The following is a 17169-nucleotide window of genomic DNA, read 5'->3' as shown; positions in this document are numbered from 1 at the left end:
TCAGCAGCATGACCCCATAATAATAAGCCATAAGTCATTAAGCTATGAAAGTAACTAAAATAAACAAGTCTAGCTGTATCGACATCAGTTAGAGAGCGAATTTTTTTAACCGCGTAGGCTGCAGAACTAAGTCTCTTCGCCAATCCGTTAATATGAGGGGACCACTGAAGTTTTGAATCCATGGTGATTCCGAGAAATACAGTTGTATCATCCAGATTCAATTCCTCACCGTTTATAATTGGTCTAGTATCCATAATCCTTGAATTTTTTGCACAAAATTTAATGCATTTTGTCTTTTTTGCATTAAGTAGAAGGTTATTCATACTAAACCAATGGACAATCGAAGACAGAGCATTGTTCACATCGTCAAAATTTGTTATTTGTCGTTTGATTTTAAAAATCAAGGACGTGTCATCAGCAAACAAAACTATCTGATGTTTTCTCTCTACCATGAAAGGTAGATCATTTATATAAACAAGAAAGAGGAAAGGGCCAAGAATTGAGCCCTGTGGTACCCCCATATCTACTGCCGACCCAGAGGACCTCTTACCATTCACTTCAACCTTCTGAGTTCTTCCGTGTAAATAGGAAGTCAGAAGATTCAGTGCGGTATTCTTGATGCCATAATGGCGGAGTTTCCCGATTAAGGTCTCGTGTTGGACACAATCAAATGCTTTGGATAAGTCGCAGAAAACACCTAAAGCGTCATGCGACTCCTCCCAAGCCTTAATTATATATCTATATAACTCAACACCGGCATCGGCTGTCGAGCGACCCTTGGTAAAACCGAACTGATTATTATGTAATAATTTGTTTACGTTAAAATGACTTACCAGTTGATTTAATATAATTTTTTCAAATATTTTACTACAAGTAGGTAGTACGGAAATCGGTCTAAAGTTACTGGGGTCGGACATACTACCTGCTTTAAATAATGGAATGACTTTACTATGTTTCATTAGATCGGGAAACTCGCCACTTTTAATACAATTGTTGAAAATTATAGCTAGATGGGGAGCAATTACATCAATTATGCTACTAATTATTTTTACAGAAATACCCCAAAGATCGGTAGTGTTCTTAATATCTATGGTTCTAAATATCCTCACTATATCGTCGGCACCAATGGGTCGGAATGTAAAACTGACCTTGCACTCGTTTACATTATCTTTGAGCAGCGATTCAGCGAGGGCGGGAGATGATTGAAGAGACTTTGTAGTCGAAATTGGAATGTCAGAAAAGTACTTATCAAAAACAATCGCTATCTCTTCGTTAGATTTGATTATAGTGTTATCGACACATAGTTCGATGTCTTGATTGCGATCCCTGACTCTTCCAGTTTCACTATCAATTATCTTCCAAGTCATTTTAGTTTTATTGCTACTATTTTTAATCTTGTTTTTAATATTTAAGGACTTGGCCGCGTAACAAACTTTCTTAAATAATTTCGAATAATTTCGAACATAAAGAATAAATTCTTCATTATGATTATATGACTTTTCAGCGTAAAGGTCATACAACCGTTGTCTACTTTTATAAATTCCCGCTGTCGCCCAATCACTAAACGATTTACACTGCGAATGAGAGACTTTCTTTGGGGTAAAGATGGTGTTGAACTCTTTATTAATACAATCACTTAGATTGTTGTATTGTATATCAACGGTAGTACCTACCGGTAATAAAGGTAGGTGTTTACCTATATTATGTCTAAATCTCACCATTCGCTTTTTATTTACTGGAACAAACACACTGCTCTTATTTACTTGTTTCACCACTTTACATTTTAGCGCCACTAACTGTCCACAATGATCTGAGCTAAGATCAGTTGTAATTGAGGTTTGCATTGCCTCTGCATCTGTAAATACATTATCTATACATGTAGCAGTGGATTTTGTAATTCTAGTGGGCTCAAGAAACAAGTTAACAAGATTGTAAGATTTTAATAACAGATTGAATTTTTTACTAATGGAGGTATTTTCTAATAAATTTATATTGAAGTCACCACATACAATAATATACTTATTGTTCTTAAAACTAACTTTACACAAAATTTCCTCCAACTTTGCTTCAAAAAAATCGTAAGATGCACTTGGTGGTCTATAAACACTTAAAATAATGCAATTCTCAATCTCTATACAGGCTACCTCCAAAGAGTGTTCTACAGACAGACACACGATGTCATTACGCTCTTTATACTTTAAATTTTTATTAACAATAATCAAAGAGCCCCCATGAATCGCCGACAATCTGCAAAACGAACTTGCAACTTGGTGCTGATCAAAGTTAAAGATGATTTGGCATTCTCTAAGCCAATGTTCGGTAATGCATAGGACATCAATTTTTCTTGATTTTAAAAACAACTCCAATTCTAATTCTTTGCCCAACATACCTTGCATGTTTTGATGCATCAAGTTTAAACAGTTGTTGTTAGTAATATTACATGTTTGTGTTGAGCTGAGTTGTACTAAATTATTGCTAGAGTTTGCCTCTATTGTCACACTATCTAATTTAAATTATTAATACTTAATGAAGTGCTACTGCAAGTATCACTACATTCTCTTAAGCTAAGCTGCTCAATAGAAGCAGTTGTCTCAAAAGCTAGCTGCTCAATAGAAGCAGTTGTCTGAAAAGCTAAATGTTTAGCTTTAGTTGTAAATAAAAAGTAAGATAGCATAGTAGCTATCTGTTGTAAATAATAATTAGGTAGGCGGAACCTATCCTTTGTCAATACATACTTATTTTTAAATATACAATTTATGTCCATTAAATTAGGTAGTGTACCTAAGTCACAATTTAATTGTATATTGTTAGTAGTTAATGAATTGTGCAATAGCATATTTAACTTATATCTAATTTTATTTTCCTTTGGTGCACCTTTGATGTAAGGAAATGTATGCAAGACAATATTCTCTACATTAAGTGATTTTAATTTATCAATAAATGACAACAATTCATTTTGTCCTACATTTCCCCTTCTCCCAAAAAGCAATATTAAAGTTGTGTTATTTGTGTAATTTCCACACAAGACTTTGTTGAAAATGGTTACAGGGGTGGCTCCGGGCATACAATGATTTGTTACAATTTTGCCGGAGGACTGATATAATTTAGTACCAATATTTTTCCCTATATCATCACTAATGTTGTTTAACTCTTCGGAAAGCAGAGTTTTAAGGGTAAAAAACGGTTTATCTCGATTTCCGGCAAAACTAAAAGTCCTATCGAAGAAAGTTAAATGGCAAAGTTGTAGGTAATAAAAAGATGTAAAACTTTTGTATTCACACATTTTACACATAACCTCAAAATTTATGTGAAAAATTAAAAAAACCAAGTTATTGGTTTTTAATTTTAATCTTTTACAAAATTCTTTTTTTTTTAACGAAATTTGGTGAAAACTTACCTTTCTATGTCCCAAATACGCTGTACTTTATTTGATTAAAAATATTTATTTTTTCACCTTACCTATTTTGAATGAATATCGAAAAAACATCCTAATTTTCAATCGAAAATTCACCCGTCAAAATATCAGCTTTTTACAAAAAGTTGGTGTGCTTTCAGTTCGTTGAAATCTCTACTTTCCTATGGTAAAAATATATATATAAATATATTCCCATAGTAAATCTTCTCAGAAAATGCAAAACATCGTATGCAGTAACGCCCAGACCCGTCATACCCTTCCCGTAAATTATTTTTCCTTTAATTTTTATAATATTCTCCTCCTTTTCCAATAGATTTCATCCTACTATTATTTTTTCACTTTTTATTTATTTTAAAGGCTATCTGCACTGGTCTACACTTCATGTAGGTCTGTAAATAAATACAGAATCCACTAAATTAAACTTTTACAAGGCAGATTATTACATGTAGTAGAATTCTTCCAACACGTCACAAGCACACAATTGTAGCTCGCTCGTTCCTTATGGCGTGACAAAACGATGATTTCAAGGAAATGATGTAAATAAAAAAGTAAATCATAATAATTTTTATTATAACACCAATTTTTACAATAATACAATCGAATATTTTACTGTAATACCTGTATTGAAAAATTGATTACATACACATCTAGTTCCTACATTTAACTTACGAATAGATTATCATATGAAGTATATGTCAGAAAACCGCTATATGTTGGTTTAATTCGTACATTAAATACAGGAAAGAGTGGTCAAGTAATTTAACAATTATTTGATTACATTTATACACATTAATTCTAAGGATTTTGAGAGGGGTAGGATCTAACTTATTAAATGCAAATAAAATTACTGGCGACATCTATTAGACATTAGGACGATGCTATTTAAAATCTAATACTCGTCTCAATAAGGGTTTTTTATAATTACTGAGAATCTAAAATTGTAACATACACACAAATTTGCTCAGCTGACATAATTTTCTAGAATATAATAATAATAGGAATATCATACCAGGGCCCTTATTCTGTAACTTCCGATAGCGGTTGCGACGTCAGAGCTATTGTGACTACATTGAACGAACAACGTGAGGATCGGCATCGCTGTAAAGTTACAGGGTACGAGCGCTGATTGCACAATTGTTGTGTTGTATAATACAGAATACGACAAGTGTCTCTATTTAAAAATTTAAGAAAATCAAGTCAAGTAATTTAATTAAAATAGCGTACATACATAACTTCTAAAGCTTATCTTATTAAAAGGATAACCTTTGACAGAGTAACACAAAATTTTAATAAAGTTGCACCAAAAACAATCTTTACATTTTAAGTGATTTTTTTTTACAAATCTTTAATAGTAATTTTATCATTCATAAATCTTTAAATTTAATATATTGTTAATATCTGTAGCAGATCCAAACGTCAATTTAAAATCAAACTTTAAATGAATAATTATGTCAAGAGATACACCTTAATGTCTTTTCCTGTTACGTTAGATGAACACAAATGAGGAAAATATCATCTTAACCGTCAGGAGATGCGTCCGTGGCCTATTAAAATTTATTAAAAATCGGTGTTCTGGAATTTGGAAAAGTGTAATTGTATGGTCACAAGTTACATATAAAATTAGTTTTATTTATGATAAAGGTATTCAATTAACGTGTTATATTCGTTTTTGAAATCCAAGGCTTTCGGATTTGTCAAATTAAAAGTCAGCTAACCTATAGTCTATTAGGAAATTGTTACGACTACTCATTACATACACATAAATATTAAATATCACAAACTAATGTCAGTTCAGTCAAGTTTTAACTACACAAAGCGATTGTACAACGCAAAATTATTTTATGAACACATTCTCTAATGAAACATGAAGCTGAAAACCACATAAATATTTATAATAAACCAATTTCTTACTCCCTAAGGGACTTTTTGTTCAAAAAAGGCATAAAAATTAATAAAAAAAACCCCACCGTGTCATATATTTATTATATGGGTTTTAAGTTACGTGGCCGCATATATGTGACTGTTTTTATTAAAGGTTTTCCTCTTTTTCTTAAGGAACGAAGGTATTTTAATAGAGCCCAATCTTAATTATTGTTTTTACTATTACATTTTTAAATTAGTATTACTTATCTAAATGAAATATTTTGTTTTTACGTAATTCAATTATTAGATATTTGGCGGGTATAGAAACGTTATGATAATGCAAACGATGAACAGCGAGGTAGATTAAGCATAGTTTGTTCAAAATCCATTCAAATGTTATACACGTATAGCTAGCGAAAGCACGTCAAAATGTTATATGTAATTAATTTATCAAAGTTTTAAATTTCCGTATTATCTATAAACATTTAAGGACATTAATCTCTATTTTTTTTAATGGAACTGAAATAATCTATATTATTTTAGTCAACCATTTACTAGTAATATGAAAACTGTCAACATTTATACTTGAGTTCCCATCTTGTTTGACGATTTTGTAAAACATAGTGCGTAGAGGATGATCTATTTTACAAAAATCTCAGCGTTGTATTTGTCATTTGCAATATAGCATGCCTGTGACAGCTGTCAGTGTTAAGTTTTGGCGCGTATCGCAAAACTACTAGGTGAATGTGTAGATTAAATATTTTTACATCAAATTAGATTTTTATCAAGTTGTCTATGTATCGTATAAATCAGCTACAACCGATTTTTTATTTCAAAACATTTAAGAAGGATAGAGTTTGCACGACGTCTATTAGAAGAGTTTGGAAAAGTAGAAGTACACTAGTATTCTAACACATATATTATATACTAAGATGCAACCATATACCGCCTTACTACAGAGGAATGAAGTTGGCTTTGGTGGCTATTACTCGCTCTTTATGTTCCGACATATTATTGTAACATCGTTGATGCTTATTTCTTACCATGGCCCATTCTAAATCCAGTTCTGAGAGTTGTCAATCTTTTAAAATTACCTCCAAATTGCGATCAAACGTGGTGTCTGCGTTTAGATTTAATGATTCTTTTGCCAAATTTTAAATCAGAGAATTTATCACTGGCAACATTTCTAGTCAATAAAGCGAATAGAAAACTAAAATAGTTGAGAAACATTCAGTCAATAGCTTATAAACTAACAAATTCGTTAGAAACGAACAGGTTACGGATATTGAGCAATTGAAAAGCGGGAATCTATTACATAATATTTTTAAGATAATTGAAAAAAGCTACGACTACAGCATTTTTATAGCTATTCAAAAATTTCGTTCAACGCTCAAAATCCATTCCTTATGCTATACAATAGCTTCTACACCGTAATATCACGATAATAGAGTTCAGTTTCTAATACAAATAATCGTTGACACCACTTTAACCATATACAAGCTTTGTTTCATCTGTGGTTTTTCATTGTCAAAATGGTAATTTCTCATATATTGTTTATATTAATAATTCTGTCAATGTACCGTTGGTATGAAAATTGTATTTCTATCGAGCCATTATAGAAAATATTTTCTACGAGAAATTTAACAATGGATTACAATATTTTTTACAAATTCCCTCCTTGAATATATTAAACATTGAATACACACACATTGTAGAATAATAACTTATTATTAATAAATTCAAAAGTAAAAATATAATTGGAAATTAACAAATTATTAAATGGCAAAACTTTGTTCTTTGATGTCCTGAAAGACATGATGATCATAAATTAAAAAAAGGTTAACAGCTGACATATTCCAAATTCAAAATCATGATAATAAATTAATAATTGATTGAAATTTGCGCATTACACATTATTTATATGGTACAATTTAGGAGACGTCACACTCATATTCCAGAACGGTCTTGTGGTAGAAGAGCAGGTACCTGTAAGTGAATAATAAAGATATAAGTTATAAACAAGAAATAAGTTCATGATAAACACGCAATTGACATTGGTAGGACTCCGAGCAGGCCAATCATTAAGGTGCGTCCACATCTGGCGAATATGCTACGAATGTGCAGCTCGCGAGCAGTTTGCGAGCTGCGCGCGTACATTTTTGCTCCTACGCCGCCCGCGCGCAGTTCGTTCGCAACGCACGCCTTGTACGAGCCTTGCATGAGATGCGCTAAAGAGGCGCACCAAACCATTGCCGTGACTGCACGCGCGCAGCTCGCGAGAGGCACATTCGCGGCACATTTTCCAGATGTGGACGCACCTTAAGAAGGCAAGCTAATTTTTGGTTTTACCTACTAAAATTAGTTTAACCCACCACGAAAACTTTTACTAAACTACATTCCCATACTAATATCGACACAATTTGGTAAGGTTTTGCTTGGTTATAGCGCTTTTACTCTAAGTAGTCACTTAAAAGACAAATTATGTGCTAACTTACGTGCCGGGAACTATAAACAATTTTTATTAGGAAGTACTAATGACACATATTTAATGAACAATATTAGTGAAACAGATGCAGTTTTTTCCCGTGCAAAATTGCAAGCATATCCATAAAAGACTTTTATGTTATCATACTCCGGGTGTCAAAAATCAAAATACTAATCGTAAATGCTACGAGTCGTGTATGATTCTACATTAATTAAAGAGAGCAAATATTTATGCATTTGTTTCATTTTCGCAGCATTCTAGTTTAATATAAATAATTATTTAAAAAAAACGTTTTGCCAATTGCATATTTAGTCATAGACAAGTATAACTAATAAGTGACTCGATTCTTTTGTTCTGTAATATTTCAGTAAATAATGAACGAGACGGAACTGAATATTACCAATGTGATATTTAGTTATTGTATCATAACTCTACCAAAGGCTGGGGGCATGAACCAAGAACTTTCTGATACTCCATTTAAACCTGGCAATAACGAACAGACATGTCAGTTTACAAACATCCATATAAAACTTAGATAAAAGTTAGTCTGTTATCATTTTTTTTTTTTTGTATATTCGCCATCTGCAATCAGTGCTTTCACTTTTAGCAAATATGTTGGATGCTTATCTCGTTCGGAGTGTGTCCTCCAGTGAGAACATCTACTCATAATTCTTCACATTATAGAATGTCTTTTCGCTTAAGGCGTTTAACATAGCTCTGCATCGTGAGCTGTCGTGCAAGGGGATCTGTTATCATGGTTAACATTTTATATGGAAACACCATCGTAACCATGGTAACAAATACAGTCTGTACGTAAAGAGAACCGTCATGGGATTGAAATCGCAGCAGTGCTTGCAACCTTGTTATATTAACAACATTGTTACGTCTAAATAGAATAATTCGACAGTAATCTTAATACTTAATATGAAATAAATGAAAGTATAAATTTTTTGTGGAAAAATAAAATGACGCCTAAATTATATTAGTTCGCATAATTTCCGCACAGACTACTAACTTGTGTACGTTATATGTCTAAAGAGGTTTTAATCTTACCCCTCACTATCCAGCACTTCCCTCAGCGAGGCCCGTGTAATCATGTGATCGTCACACTTGTACCAGCTGCCTTTCATCTGGCGGACGTACGCAGTGTAGTGCCCCGCGTCCAACGAACCGAGGTGGTTCACCACGGCGAACAATGAGTATCTGAAATGGTCATAATGATCACATTTATACTTTTATTTAAGTGAAAATGTTTGTTTACATTATTTATTCATTGTCAGTTGCATTTATTACGTCGCAAGGGCAATAAATAATGAACTGGTAACTTAATTTATTCAATACGTTTAAACTGTAGAACAAATAATTAGTTTTTGTATAGGAATATCAATCCAACACGGACATTCTGATATAAAAATATAATTTATTCATATACGTAGTTTAATATATAATTCATTATGGAAATTAAGAGGCTATAATAATAATAGGTAATTTAATGTACACTTATGAACGTCAGAAAAATAATATATTTACAAAATTTGCATTTACTCCAGACGAGTACTGAAATCAAGAGCGTCGAAAGAACTAGAACAACTGGCAATGTTTTTTTTTCGTAAGCACTTTATTAATTTGATGAATAAACTAGGTATCTTATATATATAAAAGAAAGTCGTGTTTGTTACAACACTTATAACTCGAGATCGGCTGGACCGATGTTAGTTATGTCTTTTTTGATGGATTTTTCTCCACTCCGAATAGCAGAATAAGTAATAAAATATCGGATAAGTTATCGAATAACAAATTATTAATTAATTAATTTTACGAATGCACACGGCATGTGGTGTGACATTTGTTGACAAAACTACGCATCATTTTACGTCGAATTCGTGTCACTTCAAGAAATTCCGAACTTGAGGTAAATGAGGAGATGCATAACCAGGCTTTGATCTTGATCGAAAACATGTGTTACCTCGTCAAAAAATGTTGTAAAGCAGAAAGTGCTTTAACATGCAGTATCGCAATATTGGCGATAGAGAGAAGAGGCCTAATGTGTAAAACTGCCATTCTTCTTTTGCAATGGCAAGCAATAAAACATTTCTCTATTTGCAAAAAAAGTTATCACCTTAATGAAATCCTAAAATAAGTTTAACTAAAGTAACAACGATATTATTATTAAGGCGGAACGAAGTTAGCCGGGTCAGCTAGTTATATTATAAATACTATTATTACAAAGGCGACTTCTTTGTAATACGCTTATCTTTAAAACCAGTGTGTCTACCTAACCCCTTAGCCTCATATATCTATATCTATTTCATAACCATTTTTTTCTTATAGCCAAGTCGGTGATCAACCTTCTGTGCCTGACACACGCCATCGACTTTTTCAAAACGCGCCTAAAGAAGTATAACTTCAGTTATACTTCTTTAGGCGCGTTATGAAAAATTGATGAGAGTGAAATTTTACAATGCGCGCGCACCGTGACACAAAATTAACAGAATGAAGTTGCCAACGGAAGATGCTACGGCATTGGACATAATTTAAAAACAACATTCGAATAATAATATAATTTATGTTACACTTAATGTAAGAGAATAATAAAAAATATTTATTTATTTAATTTTTCAAATGTAAGCTGAACTTTATTGACTATAATGACTCCTTTTCCAGCCTTTGATTATTTTATTGTAATTAATTATTTGCATGCAATCAAAAACTATTTTTAATAATTCCAAAGAAGTATAACTTCTTACGCGCGTACATAAATACAAGCACCCTTTTTTATGTATATGGCATACCAGTTGCCTTACATTTCCTTCATAGTACGAGCGATTGTTAAATGCGCACATCGAAACAAAAGTCTATTTGCACAGACGTGGATCGAACCGACGACCTCAGGAATGAGAGTCGATGAAACCATTCCTTATGTAACATCAGGCCTGATTAAAGTTAAAGGAAACACACGCACTTTATTCTTTTTAGAAATTACTTTTAGAAATTGCTAATTAAAAATTAATGGCTTACCTATTATCTTCAAAAATCCCTTCGGGTGCATTGTTATTATCGGCTGCATCTACAGCCCGGCGGTGAGACGACATAAATGGCGTCATGTCCAACTCAGCGGGGAACGAAACGAAGGCCGATATTTTTCTATCTATTTGCGAGGAATGTTCAAATCGCTTCAGGTGGAAACTGGCGACGATTGGCAGTGTTTCTAGGGTTAATTGTTTTGTGGATTCGCGGTACGCCCGGCAATTGGAGCATTTGATTTTGGCCGCGGAGCCCAAGTGTTCGGCCCGAGTGAAGCGTTCCAAACAGGCTTGGAGGGAGCTGAAAATGAAAAAGACTTTAAATATACACTGTATTTAGATCTTAATATATACTAGCAGACTCGGCCAAGCGTTGTTGTGGCTAAAGTTTTTTTATATTACATAGTAGTAAACTATTCAAGGGAAACGGTAGGAGAACACCAGTCATGGGGACCACCATGCTTTTTTGGTGCTTATGCCATTCAATTGTAGCTTATGTGAAACGTTGCTACTTTTAAGACAGCGCCATCTGTTAGCCATCATATTGTGACCGTCAAATAAATAATATTGCGGGTATAAATTGAGATGTAAGCTATCCTATCTTTTAAGTTAGATCGAACTGCACACGGTGTACAAATTTGATTGATATCGGTTCAGTAGTTTAGGAGTCCATAGCGGACAAACAACGTGACACGTAATTTATAATTATATTAAGATAAACTCCTCCTAACTACCTCCTCTCCTCCTAAACTACCGAACCGATATCAATCAAATTTGCACACCGTGTGCAGTTTGATCTAACTTAAAAGATTACATCTTCCTTTTATAACTTTGATTAAATTCTTACATCTCAATTTATTTTACCCGCAATATTATTTTATTGCAAAATATTTGTTTATTATTTGATAGTCATAATTCTACCAGATGGCGCTGTGTTGATGTCAAATGTGATATATTAAATTAGCCCTATATTACGAGTATGAACGGCTTACGAAGTAAAAATTATATTATCTTCTCTTTCTGTCTTTTTTTAGTAATTAAGACTTTATGAAAGTGCCGACGTTTTCGTTCTTTTCAACCTTAAAAAATACACTACGAACCAATATTTAATTTAGGTCTTTGACTAAACATTCAAGAGGTATTTGTGTATCTGTTGCATTATAGCTCCTAAACAGATGGACAGATTATGATGCCGATTTGTGTCACAAAGCCGTCGTGATCGAGATAGTTCTTAATTTATAAAGATATTTAACATTTCGAGGTCATGTCGGGAGTTTGTTAAAAATATGAGGAATATTTCGGTGACAAACTAGTCTTGAGCGCTGTCAAATATGTCAAACTTAATGATTGACGATCTAGAATTGGGGCCTTAAAATACGCTCTTCTTTCGAATGCATACTAACCCAGGTCCGGCAACATCCAGGCTGATATCCCAAAATGGATCGATAGTGGTAGAAACCCCAGAACAAGAAGTGCATACAACGTCACTCTGCAATCCGCCGGTGAATATCTGGTCAATGATGCAATTGCAGCGGCCATTCTCTTTCTTCTCCCCATTATCCTCTACTCCGTTCATGCAGTGTCTTAAATTACAATAATCCTATAGGTTATGTATATAATAATATGTTAATAAATTTAACTAACATCATAAATTATCATATACATATTATCATCATAAATTATTACGAGAAAACTTTCTGACATTAAACACAAGGCATACCTATAATTGTTATGAATAACTAAATGTATTTTTCACTATATACTACTTTCAAATATATTCTGATTATTGCCATAAAAATTGGGGATAACTTCAAATTATTCAAAAATCTGTCACGCAAAGAAAATCGGCGAACTGTAAGGGCTGGTGTAATAATCGTACCTATGAAGCACATCAAGTGTGGCTATGAAGAACTCGTGTGCATCCTGTTGCTCGTAGCCGGCAAGATGGCGTGCGTGAGTCCATATCAAGTGAAGAAGACGGTGTAGGGTCAACGGTGTTTTTGCGCCCGAGTAAAATTCCTAATCATCATAATAATCATACATTAAAACACCAGAACCATTTATATAGATTAAAACTTTAGTAATTCTATAAAAAAAACTCATTAATGAAAGCGTATATAATAAGTAAAAACCGCTAATTGCGCTTATAAGCAAGCTTATTTTTTTTAATAATTACGTAAACGACAACTTAACAAACTATTTGTATAAAAATATTTAAATAAACTCTCTAGATAACGTTAAAATTGTTTTTGTTTCCGAGGGAATAGATCTCCGCATATTGATAAATAAATTCAATTATTTAGATAAAAAAATAATTTTAATACACAAATTTTGTCTGGATAACGTTGCAAAGTGAAAAGTCTGTTAGAACCAATCTTGCACATTATAAATGCATACTTATTACGAATAATGATATTACTATTATTTATTTATTAATAATGTATAATATTTAGTAAATTCCTTCGAAACTGAATTATATTTCCCCGGGAATGGATCTCTAAACGTATTGACTAATCTAAATCTAATCCTCATATTAAAAACATAATAATTATTTATGTAAAAGTCAACAATACATATAAATTTAAAATCACATCAAAGTGTAATACGATTGCAACAGGTAGCGTCCTACGTTATTGAATTGCCGGTTGAGCGCTGACAAATCAATATTTCGCGAGTTATTTATAGCGTACCTGAAACAGCTTTGAAACCTCGCACACGAGGCACTTCCCCGAACTTTGCGCTTTGCATTTATGCTTCTCGCCTAGGAAATAATCCCTCAGCAATGGCGTGTGAATTAATGTCTGAAATTTTTTTGTGTTCTACAATACTGCCTTTGTTACATATTTTATACATATATAGAGACACATGAATATTAATTCATCTGAATTGACTCAGTAGTTATTAATTAGGATAAAATAAATTACGTTCAAAAACGACTATCGATTTTTCATATAATACCAAAAATTTATCAAATCGAACCATATCGTATCTATTTAATATAATTATATTAGTCAGTTTGTGTTTGTATTCTCCTCGCAGCTGACATATTACATTTTATATTGAAAATCGCTAACATAAATATAGCGATACGCTCCATTATGTGGGATTAAAAAAATCTATAATGTCCAAAAAAAACCTGAAGCGCGTCACAGGATGCGTTAAACGAACACAATATTATGTCAAGGATTCATGCCCGGAGACCCGTTATGGTTATTCCATTGCGAGTATCCGAATCCCTTATGACGTAATTCAAAATCATTCATCTGTAGAATATAAGGCTCTTGTTTTGGAGTCCAAAAGTCACTTCAGGTCAATGCACCAGTATGTTAGTTAACTCAATATACAAATATTGTGCATGAGTAAGCACTACAAAATAGCTTGGTAACATCATCATAATCTTATCACTATAAATGTTTACTAATTAAAGGTAGGTTGTTTTTTTCTGTTAGGTTATAACTTTACTTTAAGAAACTGCAGAACTATTGCACATGTATATTAATTATCAATTATTTACCAATAAGCAAATTCCATTGGATGTTGGCACAAGTTTCTTAGAGCTAAACTTACTTGGACAATGCAATTCATGAAGCATGTGGATCCTAGATTTTGTAATCCTCGTAGACCAATGGTTGTATGTGGGCCTATCATACGTCTTTTACGTAAACGTCGAAGTGCCAATGCTTCATTATTGTTAGGGATCCAAGGAGTAAATGGGACACACATTCCCAACGACCTAAACATATTGAATTACTAAAATAAGGCTGACCATACAAAAGGTATGTGCAATGAATTTAAACAATATCAATCCTATATATAATCACATCTGTTTATGTAACAATATTACAATACAAATTTAACATTATTAGTTAAACATGTTATATACTTTAACTTATTTAATTTTAACTTTAATAAGAGCACAAACTGCAGTTTCGCTTTTCAATAAAAACATGTAGCAACACATTTTAACAAATACTAATAACTATAGTTTTTAAAGCTCTACCAAATTAAAAAGTATGTTAAACAATGATATTTTATACACTTTGAAATTACTATTTACTCACTTAGCTTCTTTCAATCTATGTGACATTGCAATCTCAGTTAGTTCTCGATCATAAATGTAGTCTTGACACTGGGCGCAATAAACATTTCCATAGCTCAAGTCAACATACAGAAAATGCTTTTTAGTTTTGGAATGCTCTTGAATATGTCCACCATAACATGCAAAATATATGCAGTGTAAACATGAATGCATTCTTGGTCCAGGTTGACCACAAGCAAAACAAAGACATGAAGTAGCCTAAAATAATAAAAAAGGCACCATTATTTTATTAGTGTAAGCCTTCACTATTCTTGTATATAAAGCACCTATACACAATATTATTTCAAATGACAATGATGAATACAAAATACAACTTCTTAATAAAAAAAATCATTGGGTACACACATGTTGGGTAAATATAATGCCAACAATTTTATATGTATGTTGTTATATGTGGACAGTTGTTAACTAGATAGTAGTAAAATATTAAGCAAATGCTAATAGTATAGAATCTATTTATTAATGGCATGAAGTAATTTATTTCCAAAATGGACAAAGGATTAGGTGGTATATACACAGAAACACATAAAACCTTTCGCAAGTCGACGTAAAAAATACCTAAACAGCTGAAGGTTACGGATCAGCTGATTACGCATCATCTTTTAATACCTACAAATTGATTGTCTACGACGCTAGGGGTATGTAATGAAGTTAAAAAAAATTGTCTAAAAGTGATAGGCAAACCCTATTATTACCTTGTATCTTCTAGCTTCAAAGGATGTGCACGACACAAAAAATGCATGGATAATTTTATACGGATTGGTGCCTTTAGCGGCCTTAAAGTTGTTTAAGTGAATGCAACCTGTATCATTCATTTTGATTTGCTTGCGAAAAAGCCGATTAAGACAAACTGCGTCTTTTACCGATCTAAAACACAAACAATTTTAAATATATATATGGAGCGCCCTACATGCATGTATTTTTTTATATATTTTGAATAAATAAATTCTAGCTGTACTTTTCACTGGTCAAATGCTATTCAATAACTTGATGTTAAACCATTATCATCCTTTATTCTCTATTTTATCAAAACAAACGCAATGTAACAAAAAAGACGACCGACCCGCACCATTCAACTCACCAATCACCAGACGGCACTCGGCTCGGCAGTCGGCACAAGTGTTGCCAACAAGCCTAATATTCAATTTGCTAATGTAATGTGAAAATTTTGCTTAAATTGTGCTGCGCTTAAAACTTTCATGGATTAGAACTGACATAAAATGACAGACAGTGTCGGAATTTGTACGACACTTCGATAATTTAAAAGTTACGTCAGTCGACAAACATCATTACATTATAGTTTTAGTTAAGAAGGGCTGAGGGCTACATGGATACATACTATATAATAAATGCATTGAATTGTTAAAAAATAATCTTTACGCTGAACAAAAAAAGGGTACACGCTTAAGAAGTTATACTTCTTTGGCATTATTAAAACTAGTTTTTGATTGCATGCAAATAATTAATTACAATTAAATAATCGAAGACTGGAAAAGGAGTAATTATAGTCAATTAAGTTCAGTTTACATTTGAAAAATTAAATAAATTTTCTAAATAAAATTAATAACTTCATTCTGTTAATTTTAAGTCACGGTGCGCGCGCATCGTAAAATTTCACCATCATCAATTTTTCATAACGCATACTTCTTTAGGTGCGTTATGAAAAATTGATGAGATGACTTCAAAAATATGCCAAAATCATAAAAATAATATATATAATAAAATATGCGAAATTAGTGAAGCTGGACAGCACTTGACAATTATCTCCTTTAATTGTACTAAATGCTGCTTACTATATAGTTACTAAAGGTCTACCAGGATCTGATGGCAAAAAGGGAAAAAATAAATTGACGCTAGCAACACTGGAGAAATTGGCTTAAAACGTTTTGATACTTTTTTTTCCTTATAGCGGCTGATTCTGTGTGTGATACATGCAAATATAAAAATTTATCCAATGATCAAAGATAATATGTAATTGAAAATGTGGCGAATGTGGGGTTTGAAATTTAGATGATAACTCCAATTACTCATGAGTTCATGAGTTTTTTTAAACTTTTTTTTCCATCAGAATCTGGTAGACCTATAGTTACTTCTCATCTCTAGGTCATCTCACGCCTATAACAGTAGCATCGATAACGTGACCTTGATAGACTGATAGTCCACTTAATCACAGATTTGAAGATAAGTATAAATATAGAATCCTTAGGCCGTTTCTCCACTGCTCCGGTCCGGCAAACGTTAATTACCGATCCGATTTAGAAACTCACAACAGTACTTACGTGCT

General features: G+C 32.6%; 1 protein-coding gene across 2 annotated transcripts; it reads right to left on the bottom strand.

Moving 5' to 3' along the window:
- Window positions 1-3964: 3964 nt before the first annotated feature.
- On the bottom strand, window positions 3965-15979 carry LOC125049474 (ubiquitin carboxyl-terminal hydrolase nonstop). Of its 2 annotated transcripts, none has more exons than XM_047648791.1 (10): window positions 15844-15979; window positions 15581-15752; window positions 14848-15083; window positions 14354-14519; window positions 13477-13587; window positions 12666-12805; window positions 12190-12369; window positions 10782-11087; window positions 8817-8966; window positions 3965-7264 (listed from the first exon to the last, which is right to left on the bottom strand). In XM_047648791.1, exons 2-10 carry the CDS (start codon window positions 15698-15700, stop codon window positions 7210-7212), a joined length of 1464 nt encoding a protein of 487 aa, XP_047504747.1. In that variant the 5' UTR covers window positions 15701-15752; window positions 15844-15979; the 3' UTR covers window positions 3965-7209. The 2 variants fall into 2 exon arrangements, with proteins under 2 accessions (XP_047504747.1, XP_047504748.1); XM_047648792.1 differs by having other exon boundaries at window positions 15955-15970.
- Window positions 15980-17169: the final 1190 nt, after the last annotated feature.

The sequence above is a fragment of the Pieris napi genome, chromosome 5 (genome assembly GCF_905475465.1).
Source record: "Pieris napi chromosome 5, ilPieNapi1.2, whole genome shotgun sequence".
NCBI classification, from domain to species: domain Eukaryota; kingdom Metazoa; phylum Arthropoda; class Insecta; order Lepidoptera; family Pieridae; genus Pieris; species Pieris napi.
The sequence above is the reverse complement of the archived record's forward strand: the minus strand, read 5'-3'. Positions and strand labels throughout refer to the sequence as shown.

What these genes read in the sequence shown, in the direction of transcription:
- LOC125049474 (XM_047648791.1), bottom strand. Translation starts at nt 15,700, where the DNA reads ATGAATGATACAGGTTGCATTCACTTAAACAACTTTAAGGCCGCTAAA. An exon ending in TCATGAATTGCATTGTCCAA is followed by an intron (nt 13,588 to 14,353) that starts GTAAGTTTAGCT and finishes AAAAAATTTCAG; the next exon opens with ACATTAATTCACACGCCATT. An exon ending in GAAGTGCTGGATAGTGAGGG is followed by an intron (nt 7,265 to 8,816) that starts GTAAGATTAAAA and finishes ATTCACTTACAG; the next exon opens with GTACCTGCTCTTCTACCACA.